Source organism: Barbatula barbatula (genome assembly GCF_947034865.1).
Source record: "Barbatula barbatula genome assembly, chromosome: 4".
NCBI lineage: Eukaryota > Metazoa > Chordata > Actinopteri > Cypriniformes > Nemacheilidae > Barbatula > Barbatula barbatula.
In genome coordinates, this window is record NC_136768.1 from 2,329,197 (window position 1) to 2,343,339 (window position 14,143).

At 43.3% G+C, this 14,143-nt stretch overlaps 1 protein-coding gene across 2 annotated transcripts; it reads right to left on the reverse strand.

Moving 5' to 3' along the window:
- Positions 1-6,847: 6,847 nt before the first annotated feature.
- Positions 6,848-14,104, reverse strand: tnnt2e (troponin T2e, cardiac). Of its 2 annotated transcripts, XM_079453988.1 has the most exons (15): positions 14,002-14,088; positions 11,637-12,622; positions 11,191-11,211; positions 11,082-11,102; positions 10,786-10,809; positions 10,195-10,221; positions 10,070-10,091; positions 9,929-9,986; positions 9,731-9,847; positions 9,519-9,596; positions 9,311-9,424; positions 8,738-8,850; positions 8,546-8,636; positions 7,802-7,839; positions 6,848-7,030 (listed from the first exon to the last, which is right to left on the reverse strand). In XM_079453988.1, exons 2-15 carry the CDS (start codon positions 11,779-11,781, stop codon positions 6,985-6,987), a joined length of 915 nt encoding a protein of 304 aa, XP_079310114.1. In that variant the 5' UTR covers positions 11,782-12,622; positions 14,002-14,088; the 3' UTR covers positions 6,848-6,984. The 2 variants fall into 2 exon arrangements, with proteins under 2 accessions (XP_079310114.1, XP_079310115.1); XM_079453989.1 differs by lacking the exon at positions 11,191-11,211 and having other exon boundaries at positions 6,849-7,030; positions 12,524-12,622; positions 14,002-14,104.
- Between the last annotated feature and the right edge of the window lie 39 nt (positions 14,105-14,143).

Sequence of the window (14,143 nt, forward strand, 5' to 3'; positions counted from 1 at the left end):
ATAAAATAACGCAGTATTGGAGACATCTGGATACGTCAGTGTGACTGGCTCTGGTATGTCATGTAGTGATACAGCTGTGTTATTAAACGTGCCTTTACTTATAGAGCTACAATGCTGACTTGTACATACTTAAGTATATGCATTCTTGGCCATAACATACAAAATACTTTGGATGACGCAGGAAATATATATATAGGTGATATTAAACATCAAACAGGAGGTCACATGCGTATGGCGCCCTCAATGGAGACGTCAAGTTTTCATACATTTTCTGATTTTAAAGGATGATGAGTATGATATATGATTATTACAGTCTGGTGCTCACTGCACTGATACCTGTCAGGGTAAAGCTTCATACATTAACGTTCTCCCTATATATCATCCCAAGTCCTTTAAATAATAAATAATTAAAACTATTGCACTTACAGCATGGGAATGAATGTATTTTATATAATGACCTTACTTTCCAACCCATAACATATATGACAAATTTCTTTTAATTGCGATAGAATTAGTGTTAAAAAAGATAAATATGCCAGGAGTTGTAGCAAAACTGCGGAACCTGATGGTACAGCGGCAGGAGCCCTAACGTTTGTTTCGGAGGTGTCACTTGATTAGGAAATCAAGGGTTCAAGTCCAGCTTGCCTGATTCTGTGTGTACTCTATCACTTTCCTTATGCGATCAAATTGGTATTAATAAAGGTGGCACAAGTGCCCAGGACCTGGTGGCTCAGTGGCACAACTTCTGTCGCTTGATTTGAAAGTCAAGGGTTCAAGTCCAGCTTGCATGAGTGTGTGTACTCTAATAGTAATTTGATCGCATAAGGAAAGTGATAATAAAGATATATACGCCAGGACACGAGCTACAAACATGCAGGACCCGGTGGCTCAGAGGATATGAGCACTAGCCCTGGACCAGAAGGTCCAGGGTTCAAAGCCAGCTGGCTAACCTGCACATGTACTTCAGAGGGCGTTACATGCTGAGAAGGCCAGGAGGAGGGCGTGGTAAGTGAGGGGAGGAGGGCGTGGTAAGTGAGGGGAGGAGGGCGTGGTAAGTGAGGGGAGGAGGGCGTGGTAAGTGAGGGGAGGAGGGCGTGGTAAGTGAGGGGAGGAGGGCGTGGTAAGTGAGGGGAGGAGGAGAGATGTGCAGAGGGGAGAGGTGAAGGGGAGGAGCAGCGTAGGAGAGGGTGCAGGGGAGGAGCAGAGAGAGTAGAGAAGGCAGGCGCAGAGAGGGGGGGAGCAGTTGAGCGATCAGGGAAGGGAACGGGAGCAGAGGGCCCAGGGGAGGAGTGAGAGCAGAGAGAGGAGCGGTGCAGGACAGGTGTGGGGAGGGGAGGAGCAGAGCTGGAGAAGGCACAAGGGAGGAGTAGAGAAGGGAGGAGCAGAGCAGGAGAACAGAACAGGGGAGGATGAGAACAGAGAAGGGAGTAGGGGATTATCGGAGGAGAACAGAGCAGGGGAGGGGAGGGGAGGAGAACGGGAAAAGGTGCAGGAGTGAGAGGAGCGGTGCAGGACAGGTGTGGGGAGGAGCAGAGCTGGAGAAGGCACAAGAGAGGAGTAGAGAAGGGAAAGGGTGCAGGGGAGGAGCAGAGCAGGAGTAGAGAGGGCCCAGGAGTAGAGAAGGAGAGAAGGGGAGGAGTAGAGAAGGCCCAGGGGAGGAGTAGAGAAGGAGAGAAGGGGAGGAGTAGAGAAGGAGAGAAGGCCCAGGGGAGGAGTAGAGAAAGGGAGGAGTAGAGAGGGTAGAGGAGTAGAGAGGGCCCAGGGGAGGAGTAGAGAAAGGGAGGAGTAGAGAGGGCCCAGGAGTAGAGAAGGGGAGTAGAGGAGTAGAGAGGGCCCAGGGGAGGAGTAGAGAAAGGGAGGAGTAGAGAGGGCCCAGGAGTAGAGAAGGGGAGTAGAGGAGTAGGAGAGAAGGGGAGTAGAGAAGGGGAGGAGTAGAGAGGGCCCAGGGGAGGAGTAGAGGAGTAGAGAAGGAGAGAAGGGGAGGAGTAGAGAGGGCCCAGGGGAGGAGTAGAGAGGGCTCAGGGGAGGAGTAGAGAGGGCCCACGAGAGAGGAGTAGAGAAGGGAAAGGGTGCAGGAGAGGCAGGAGTAAGAGCAGGGGAGGAGCAGAGCAGGAGTAGAGAGGGCCCAGGAGGAGAGAAGGAGAGAAGGGGAGGAGTAGAGAGGGCCCAGGGGAGGAGTAGAGAAGGAGAGAAGGGGAGGAGTAGAGAGGGCCCAGGGGAGGAGTAGAGAAAGGGAGGAGTAGAGAGGGCCCAGGAGGAGAGAAGGAGAGAAGGGGAGGAGTAGAGAGGGCCCAGGGGAGGAGTAGAGAAGGCCCAGGGGAGGAGTAGAGAAGGAGAGAAGGGGAGGAGTAGAGAGGGCCCAGGGGAGGAGTAGAGAAAGGGAGGAGTAGAGAGGGCCCAGGAGTAGAGAAGGGGAGGAGTAGAGGAGTAGAGAGGGCCCAGGGGAGGAGTAGAGGAGTAGGAGAGAAGGGGAGGAGTAAGAGGAGTAGAGGAGTAGGAGAGAAGGAGAGAAGGGGAGTAGAGAAGGAGAGAAGGGGAGTAGAGAAGGAGAGAAGGGGAGTAGAGAAGGAGAGAAGGGGAGTAGAGAAGGAGAGAAGGGGAGGAGTAGAGAGGGCCCAGGGGAGGAGTAGAGAGGGCCCAGGGGAGGAGTAGAGAAAGGGAGGAGTAGAGAAAGGGAGGAGTAGAGAAAGGGAGGAGTAGAGAAAGGGAGGAGTAGAGAGGGCCCAGGGGAGAAAGGGAGTAGCCCTAACCCTAGCCCAGGGGAGGGGTAGAGAAAGGGAGGGGTAGAGAAAGGGAGGGGTAGAGAAAGGGAGGGGTAGAGAAAGGGAGGGGTAGAGAAAGGGAGGGGTAGAGAAAGGGAGGGGTAGAGAAAGGGAGGGGTAGAGAAAGGGAGGGGTAGAGAAAGGGAGGGGTAGAGAAAGGGAGGGGTAGAGAAAGGGAGGGGTAGAGAAAGGGAGGGGTAGAGAAAGGGAGGGGTAGAGAAAGGGAGGGGTAGAGAAAGGGAGGGGTAGAGAAAGGGAGGGGTAGAGAAAGGGAGGGGTAGAGAAAGGGAGGGGTAGAGAAGGGGCTGCTCTTCTCTTACTCCTCCCCTGGGCTCCGCTCCTCCTGCTCTGCTCCACTCTTACCCTGGGCCCTCTCCTGCTCTGCTCCTCCCTGAGCCCTCTCCTGCTCTGCTCCTCCCTGGGCCCTCTCCCCCTTCTCTTCCTCCTGCTGCTCTGCTCCACTCCTCCCCTGGGCCCTCTCCTGCTCTGCTCCTCTCCCGCTGCTCTGCTCCGCTCTTCCCCTGGGCCCTCTCCACTCTACTGCCTCTCCTGCTCTGCCCCTTCTCTCCTCTTCCTCCTGCTGCTCTGCTCCACTCTTCCCCTGGGCCCTCTCCACTCTACTCCCTCTCCTGCTCTGCCCCTTCTCTTCTCTCCTCTCTCTCCTGCTGCTCTGCTCCACTCCTCCCCTGGGCCCTCTCCTGCTCTTCTCTACTCCCTCTCCTGCTGCTCCGCTCCACTCTTCCCCTGGGCCCTCTCCTGCTCCGCTCCTCTCCTCTCTGGGCCCTCTCCTGCGCTGCTCCTCCTCCCCTGAGCCCTCTCCACTCTACTCCCTCTCCTGCTCCACTCCTCCCCTGGGCCCTCTCCTGCGCTGCTCCTCCCCTGCTGCTCCACTCTTCCCCTGGGCCCTCTCCTGCTCTGCTCCTCCCTGAGCCCTCTCCTGCTCTGCTCCTCCCTGGGCCCTCTCCCCCTTCTCTTCCTCCTGCTGCTCTGCTCCACTCCTCCCCTGGGCCCTCTCCTGCTCTGCTCCTCTCCCTCTCCTGCTGCTCTGCTCCGCTCTTCCCCTGGGCCCTCTCCACTCTACTCCCTCTCCTGCTCTGCCCCTTCTCTTCTCTCCTCTCCTCTCTCTCCTGCTGCTCTGCTCCACTCCTCCCCTGGGCCCTCTCCTGCTCTTCTCTACTCCCTCTCCTGCTGCTCCGCTCCACTCTTCCCCTGGGCCCTCTCCTGCTCCGCTCCTCTCCTCTCCTCTCCTTCTGCTCTGCTCCACTCCTCCCTGGGCCCTCTCCTGCGCTGCTCCTCCTCCCCTGAGCCCTCTCCACTCTACTCCCTCTCCTGCTCTGCCCCTTCTCTTCTCCCTCTCCTGCTGCTCTGCTCCACTCCTCCCCTGGGCCTTCTCCTGCTCTACTCCTCCCCTGGGCCCTCTCCTGCTCTGCTGGGCTGCTCCTCCCCTGCTTTACTCCTCCCCTGGGCCCTCTCCTGCTCTCTCACTCCTCCCCTTCAATTACTCCTCCCCTCTCTCTTCTCCTACTCCTCCTGTCTCTGCGTCTCCTACTCCACGCCTTCCATCTCTTCTCCTCCCCTGCCCCTCTCTCTTTTCTCTATGTGTCTCCTACTCCTACTCCTCCCTCTCCTGCAGGTCACCATTTAGATGCAGGTCAACACCCGGGCTCAAACCCCAGACCTCTTGATCTAGGGGTAATGTTCCTTACCACTGAGCCACTGGACACTGCATGCTTGTAACAATTCTCCTGGTAATTTTATCTTTTCTATACATACCATATAGAAAATAAGGTAAGTATATGCCCCAAGCGGGGCTTGAACCCTGAACCTCGAAGACCAAAGCCATCGTTCATGCCCCATGAGCCACTAGGCAATACAGCTAACAAACCATTCTCCTTGTTATTTTAACATTTCAGTACATACCTGGGCCACATAAAAAAATTATACATTATCCAAAGCTGGGCTTGAACCCTAATCCACTAAGCACAAGGCCAGTGTTCATTACCCCTGAGCCACAAGACACCACATACTACAAATACTTCTACTTCTCCATGAGAAATATACAGACACCAAAAGCAGGACTTGAACCCTCATTACCAACACAACATTTTCTGTACACTGACAAACATATATACCCCATTACGTATGAGAACAGTACATTATACCTGAGGAAGGCTGCAACAACTACAGCTTATATTTCCTTCCATACCACAAAACAATGAGAACACCCTGAGGTGCACCACTGAGCTACCAATCGCTTACAGCACCACACCTTCTTTGGAAAGTCTGCAAGAGAAAAACACCATCTAAACAGTGGCATGAACCTGGGTGTTCTTGTACTGCAGCCCAGTTCTCATCACACTGAGCTACCAACTACTGACAACAAGATGCCTTCTTTGGATCAACATGTGTTATATATTTCAATTAAAGGCTGCACAACTTATGGGTCAGTGGTTGAAATTTCATATTTAGTGTGTGAACGTTCTGGCTCAAATCCCTTAGTATATGGAATCCAAGAAAGTAGTTAAACTTCTGGTATAAAAAACGTCAAACGCTCATGCGTCGTAATTCAGTAAGTTGTTTTTAAAACTTTTGAAAGGGTTCTGCACATTTGCAAGTGTTCTTGAAATGTTACATTGTCAATGTCAGAAACCACTAACACCAAGGTTCAAGTCCAACTCTCTAAATATAATTGTCTCTGTGTCAGTACTCTCCTCCACCCCCCAACCAACCACTGCCAAGGCTTTTCTGTTGTGAATTTATTTGCAAATAAACAATTTCAAAATATCAAAATATTTAAACAAAACAATATCTGTTTTTCCCTTAATGCGAAAAACAGATCTATAAAGGAGTTATTTCAAAGAAATTCTGTGACTTTGCCTTATATTCTGTAAAGCGATTCCAAAATATATTGTGTGGTAAAAGGAATGGCTTATACCTAATCACTATTTAATTACAAAGTTAAGAAGGTATCATTCAAATTAATACATAATATACCCTGTAAAACATGACTTTATAAAGTTGAAAACTTATATTGATGTTTATTGCACCTTTTGTGACAGTTGCCCTGAAACTGTGGTTCACTTATTCTGGCACTGCACATTTGTAAGACCACTTTGGCTAAATGTATGTGATCTTACCACAAGAAACATTGATGACCAATTTCTATTGTTTTGGGAACATATTTTAGTTGGTATTTGGTAGAACTGTAGAATCAAGTATAGTCAGATTGATATAATTAATTTGATTATTTTAATGACAAAATTGTATGTTCACAAATGTACATTTTCCTGTAAAAAAAACAACAACCTTTTTTTGCTTTACTTCATAGAAAATCGGAGTGAATCTGTTTCTTTCTTGAATGAAGCAAAAAGCAATTAAAACATTGAAAACTTGTAAATTCTTTAATATCATCATGTAAATTAACAATAGCCCCTAATGTGCAAATCTTTGTTATATATCTATTGTATTTCATTGTATAGACGAATGTTTATAATAATTCTTTTTGTCGTTAATAATAAACTTGCGTGAGTGCATTTCAGCGCCCACCAGTGGCGGTTTGAGTAAATTGCATTGCCCTACGGGACAGCATTAATATCTTGATTGGTTATTTTGCTATGGGAAACAATTTAAGCAATGATTGTCATCTAGAATTGTTCATAATCTATTTAACATTTATTCCCTCAAATCCGGTGGTTATCAACAGGTGGACAGGGGCCCACAAGGGGGCCATAGCTGACTTCCAAGGGGGCCTCAAAATGACCAATATTGTGAAATTAGACTATTACAGAAGCATTGAATTACATGAACTATTTCTTATTTGGCCATTTTTAGTTTAAAATATTTAAGAGCTTAAATATTTTATTGGGTAGAAATTGTGGTTTTGTGAGTGGGGCCGTTGGATTGTTTAATACAATAGGGAGCCTTGGAGTCGAAAAGGAGAACCCCTGCAAACCCATGGCCTTATTATTGCTTATGACATGTTATATCAGTTGATAATGCGATGTACAAAAATACCATTTTGTTCTTAATACAATATTTCTAAGGATTTCTGGATATCAAGACCTTTAAAAAGAAAGACAACATGACAAAAGCAAAAAAAGTATCTTTACTGTTTTTACACTGCAATCGAACAGCACAACAGCTTCAAAATGACCACAACTATCTATGTTGCAACAGTGACAAAAACTTCTGGATTTCTTGAGCACTTCCATGTCCTGCTTGTTTATCTCAGCCTCCCACCAACTTTACCCTTTCCACGACCTTTGGCACTGCAAAGAAAATAACATTGAGTCTATATTGAACACCGATGATTAAACTGTCTTAAGTGATGATTTCTTACAAATTCAACAACCGAATACAAGAATAATTTTTTTAAGTGAAATATGAATATTAGCAAGAGTGGCGGATCACAGAATTAGCGGAGGCACATATTATTTACACAAATACACATGCAAACATACAAGACCTGTCAAATGTTTGGGGTCAACAGAGTTCATGTTTTTCATGATATGACAAATCAACTTAAAGGCTTGCTATTTGTTTTGTAAAGAAATGAATACATTAAATATTTATTACAAATTTTATGTATTTGTATACAAATATATATATCAATGTCAGATAAAAAGTAAAACAAATGAAAAATAAAACAAGTAGCAGCCTACCTACGACATAAGAACTAGGAATACATTTTATATTAAATATCATATACAAAATTAAACGACATACTTCCATCTGAGTCTGATTCTTTTTTTAGGACTATACACTCATATAAAAAGGCAGGTCCCAACCTTTTGACAGGTCACATACAGGCAAAAAACAGTCTTGTCGAGACAACATGCTGAGCTATCTCCAAACTCGACTCCTCAGGCCAAGGTTCTGAGAAGAGCAGGGGTCTGTCAAGCACACCAAACCCACAACAATCACCATTCATCTTGGTCGGCTTGACAGGACAAGCAAACTTTGCTCCTCTTCTTTCTTCCTCTGTACCTAAAGCCCTTTGAAACCAGGGGAAAGTGACCAGTGTGGCTCAGCGTACTTACCTCTGATGATCTTGGACTCTAGCGAGTAGCTGTGTGATCTGTAAGGGACAAACACGGAAGCCTTACTAAGCACAAAGTACAAAACTGAACCAACAGGATGGAAACCTGAGGATGAGCAGATGTCCCGGCAATCGATCGAGAGCCTAGACACGTGACGCGTCTGACCTACAACACCCGTGAGCTTTACGCTCTTACAACCAGTTACTCACAACATTTGCTGTTCATTGATTCGGCTCTGGAGGACATTTATCTGGAAGCAAGTCACAGTTTTAGACAGGCATGCCATGGACGCTGTGATCACAGCTCCAAAGATCTGAACTTATAAACTAGCTGGTCTAGCTTTTGTTGAAACTAGTAACTTTGTATTAGCATCTAATGTACTATTGCTCTTTTATGACATATCGCTTATTGCTCCCCGAACTTTAAGTAAACATAAAAACCCCTTTGTACCTCATAATAAAAAATGATTTTTATTTATAAATAGCTTGATGGGATTTTACATGAATAGATCAGATTGTGTAAAGTGTGTCTTTACATGACTTGCGGTTGGAGGGGAGGAATAAAAAATAGTTATGAATAATTGCATTTTGGTGGCATTTTTATGTAGATTTCCTGTAAAGCTCCGTGAAGGTGTAAATGCGATACAAATAAAAAGAACAGCAATGTGCATTTAAGATTAACAAAATTTAAATGAATGAATTTTAAATCGTTAAACTACCACAAAATGTGAAAAACAATTCTTACATCATATTTCTGTCTCTTTAGTTTCTCGCCGAGGTCGAACTTCTCAGCCTCCAGCTGCATCATCCATTGCCAAAGCTCACTGGCCTTTTCTCTGCGAAGACCAATCAGAAGCTTGTCATTATAGACACGACCAAGCAAAAATAAATCTGAACGATCAAATTTCTTCCAGAATAAGTGTGTGAGCGAGTTTACTTCAGTTTATCTTCAGACAGATGATCAACGTTAAGTGGCTTCCTCCTGTCCGCCAAGATCTTCTTCTTCTTCTCTCTCTCCGTCTGTTTCTTTGCCCCTTTGCGGCCCTCTCCCTGCAGGAATACACACAAGCACAATCTGACACATTTTTGCCTGCAGATGTTGTAACCACACCATTATGCGTCCAAAAACCACCTTTACCATTAATGTGCATTTGAAGGTAGCCATGCGACTTATGTAACGTACTTATCATCATGATCTAATGTCAATCATTTCAGTGCAATTTTTAAATCAAATCCATCTAATATAACATTTCAGGACTGAGGCCCGGATTCACATACAAAGCTAAGCTTAAGGCAGGACTATGATATTCTTATCGAAGGCATTTTAATAAAAGTGACTTAAATATCCTAATCTGACTAAAGCACTGGTGTGCATCTCGAGACAAAACAATGACGCTGACATATTTTAAGATATGTCAGAGCAAACTGTTTTCAGTTAAGACATTAGTCTGGGACTGGTCTTAAGCCTCGTCTGTGAAACCGGGCATCTCTGAAATCTCCTCATTCAGACCTTCTGCTGGATTCCTCCATACTGGTGCGTCATGTTGGTAAGAGCTTTCTTCTTCTTGGCATCATCATCCAGTTTCTTTCTCTGTTCCTCTAGCTCTCTTCTCTCCTTTTCCTCCTGCAGAGATGCACTACAGTATTAGTTTGTCGTTACGTTCAACTTCCCGTGGCATTATGGAAGTGTCCTATCGGCCGAAGGAAGCATCACTCACAGCGAGACGAGCTTGTCTCTCCTTCTCTTTCTCGGCACGGATTCTCTGCTGCTCTGCCCTCTCCCCACGACGCTTCTCCTGCATGAAGTCCACAAAGAAAACTGTTACAGAAGCAGCTTAATGTAGTCAGACTTATTTTGGCACTTTAATAATAGATATCTGATCCACAACATGACCCAATATGTGCGATGCTGAATGTACGCAGCACTCACGATTCTGTTGACCAGAGCGATCAGTTCCTCTTCATCATTCTTTCTCTGGATGAAATGAGCTTCAATGAGAGACTGCAGCTCTGTTAAATCCTTCTCCTGACGCTTTCTGTGGATGTCCTGTTACACACACTTACATTTACTCGGAGGATTTCACAGGAAGGGATGGATAATAGGTGAAACAAAGCACATTTTACTCACGTCAAAGTCCACCTTGTCTCCCTCGGGTATCTTTGGAGCAGTGATGTTGGGCATGAACCTGTAAAAGTGTGGTTCGTGAATCAAAACACTATGAATATGTGTATTAAAGAAAGCAAAGGCTAAGGAGATTATAGAACACACTTTGGCTTCGGCTTTAGCTCATCTGGGGAGAAAAACACAGGAAATCCATCAGCCGAGACATACCGAGATCAGCACACGTCACATTTTACTTTCACAAGTAATCATATATCTTGTGTATAATGTACCTGTGGTCTCCTCCTCAACATGGGCTTCTGACACGTCACAGTAGAGGAAGGAATGAAAATTACATCAACAAAAATTTGATTTGAAGCATATTAACAAACAAATGTAAACTGAAAACAGGAAAATGGGATTATTCTATTTTACATATTCAGCTGTGCATTTTCTTCAGGCTCATTATTTTTGGTAACAGTTTGATGTGACGACCCAATGTTCTGACAGACCTTATCTTGCACATGCGATGAAAACAAGCTCATATACTCTACGAATCAAGTCATGCAAACTTCACGCACATGGATCGCAAACAGACACCCTCCCGTTGCGACAAACCTTTACATCTACATCATGAAATCATCACATTTAATGTAATGAGCAGAGAAAACGATTCATGTCATAAACCCACTAAATCAGATTTCATAGAAATAAATGCATTGAACTGAATGGGTGGTGACCAATTACACCAACACAAAGCGTGAAATAACCAGATGTTTTTCCTGCACATCTCACCACAAATCAGCTAAAAAATGTGTCCATACTAAAATGTTGGAATAATAATCCGTACGTGCATATCAAGTTAAAGTTATAAAGAGTTTTACCTTCAGGTTCCGGTTCAGGCACTTCTGTACAAATATGAAATAATTAGTTAAAACTATAGTTGCGTTTTCTTAAAAGAAAAGGACTCAAATTGCTGAAATGGATAATATTCGTTCATTTGTAAATGTTTTGGTGAATTTTCTATATTGCACAGATTGAGTGTTGATCTGATATTTAGAAAATAACCTATCAATATTCTTCTGTAATAATGACATACAAATTAACAGTTAATAAACAAAATACACAAGGTTACAATAAATGAAGTAATCACAAAAATATATAATTGGGGAAATGTTACCTTCCACCTCGGGGGCTGGTTCTAATAAGAAAATATATAAAACAAAATATTTACTTTCAAATAATGTCTAAGAAGAAATTATAATCAAAAGAGAAGGTGGATGATTTACCTTCCTCTGGGGGAGGCTGCACTAAAGAAACAATTAAAATGGAGGACGATTGTCAAATAATGAAAATCATGTGAGATGTATGACTTGTAAGTGGATAAAAATTATCCTGCAGCAAATTTCTTAAGTGAATGAAATAATGACTTAAATAAATCATAAATCCAAAAGCTTTACCTTCAACTTCTGATGGAGAGGAAATGGAACGAACGTGTGACAGAATTAAGCAAGAAATAAATATTAGCACATCGTGTAAATGAATAAACGTATGTTCACATGCGTGTCAAATATTTGGATGTGACAGACACTTGTCTAGAAAGAAACAGGGATTTCCAATCAACTATTCAATTATTAACCTAATACATTATTTTCTAATAGAAATCATGAATGACTTTTAAAGTTGATTTTGAATTAAAACGCATGCAGGTGAAAAACAATAAACTTGTTTTTACCTTCTTCTTCAGCCTCCTCCACTGCAGTGTGAACATAATAAGGATTAGTAGCCAATAGATTTAACAGCAAAAGGAGTCTGAGATCAGTCTTTACATTATCAAGATGCTGAATCAAGTGTTCATTCAGTGCACATGTCATCATCATTGTCAGAACATTGAGATCCACCCAACAGCTTGTAAATGAGAAATATTTAGATGAGCTATACAAGAAGTGTTTCTACGTTCTTACTATAATTATGATTGAAACTAAATATGTCTTTTAGACATCACGATTCCCCAAAGTAAAGAAATCCATCAATACAAGTAGATCATTGGACAGCACACAAGGGGATTGGGGCAACATCCGAGAGGAAGTTCTGAGCATTACTCCACATATCTCGTGTAATTCAATTCCACAGTCATTCTGAACATGCACATAACAAATGCAATACTTGTGTCTATAGTAAAGTGGTCTCATGCGCTCCTGACATAAGATTAGTGCATGGATATGACTAATGGTACACTGGCTTACCTTCCCTACACAAGCACACGGTGAAGGGAGAAAAAGAAAAGAGCGGAAGATGAACAATGACCGAGTTGATTATATAATATACAAGATGATTCATGAATGGCATAAGATTAGCTGAAGGACTTGGGTGAAGTTTGGAATAGCATACCAAGATACAATCCTTTATTTCAGTATACACTGTGTGTAGTATGCACAGACGTATATTGACACAAACATGAATTAAAAGTGAATAGCAATGTGTTGTCAAGTCACATGCAACCTGATGTCGTCACGTGATGATAATGTAATGTAATACATCTACTGTAAAGTAAATAATGCTGTGCAAAATGAACTGCACTGCCTACTTAGTAAGTAGTACGCTAAATTTCATTCTGAACACATCCCTAAAAAGGCTACAATGTTTGAGATGCAATGAGGTCATACTTACTGCACTTCTTCCTCCACGACTTCCTCTGTGTCGGACATGACTTTTTGATACCTGATAAAAGCAAATCCGTCCTGGTTACACAATGACGTTGATCAATTCCAAGTTGGACATCTTATCCAAAGTTATAAATATAAGCTATAAATCATCATGAGGTCCATGTTTACATTCAAACTTCTGACCCTTAACGTCATACATATGAGCAATATTTCTACATTGTGTTTATTAAATAATAACTGGCGACCACTTAAAATAGATTCGTAGTCCTAGGAAGAGATGTTCTCGAGGCCGAATGCCGCACGTCCACCAGGAAATATACAGTCACATTATAAACATGTGATGAATGAGTGGAGGTGGCTATTCTTGCCAATAATAAAGAAAGGTTTGGACAGGTGTCTTCCAAACAATGAACTTGGCTGATCTCATCCAGCCTGCCACTCATTCACCATGTAAATCAACAACACATGTGTCCTTGTCATCTATTTTTGAAACGTACATAGTTTGTGCCCCTTATTGTTCCTACTGACTTCAAAGATTATATCTGCGATTAAACTTGCAACATATTTTGTTTAACAACATGATTGTGTTTCATTCATACTGAGAAAGATACTCAATTTCTTTATTCACATTTTTTATTAATGCATTATTTGTGGCAACAGACATTTCTATTCACAAAACTTTAAACCTTGGCAGTCCTCTCATGTTGCACCAAAACTTTGTGTTTAGACGTGTTAAAACTAATTTGTTAGGTTCTCAAATGTAAAAGAACAGAAACATCCCACATTTTGACATGCAGAATATGTACATAATATAACCTGTTGTTCATCTGTCAAGACACCTGTGAACTTGAGAATGGACTCAATCCACGAACAGCGACCTTGTGTACACTTGGTTAGAAGTTATGGCACAAATGGCCAATAAAAGGGAACTTTGTTCTAAGAAAAGGTCTCGTTTTGGTGTCCGTTTCTAATGGTTAATCTCAAAAGATTATTCACTTTTTCCACTTTTCACCTTTAAGCAGCTAAGGCATGTTGGGGCTGTTGGGGGTCTTCAACCTATTTCGTGTAAAAGTACTTAAATGAATGACTCGGATAAAGCTTAATTTGATAAGGAGAGCACGAAATCTGAGCACGGTGTGTCTGACCTCATCTCTCCAAATCCACAGAGTCTTAACAGCAGATTAACGGTCTCACTTTGGAGTTTTAGTTTAATAACCGAGAGCCACTTTTACTCCGGTTGGAATATCACAAGCTGACGGTGGCAGGAATGTTAAGAGGAAAAACCCAAAGGATGTGAACCATCTGATACTATTTATCACAAAGTCAGAATTTTATCCAATGAGCATGCAAATCACAGATTTTAGAAACCAAGAGAATAAACTGACATTAACAAACTCTTCATTATGGGTGATGAGGTTCAACAGTCTCCCTTACCTGAAATCTGACCGAGGAGAGAGAAATGGGGTCTTATCTCGAGGGTCCAGGCATCAGACAGCTTCAAACAAACCCCCAAAGCTCACCTAATACACTCCCCTGCAAGATCACGTGACACAGAAGCTCGGTTCTGATTGGCTGC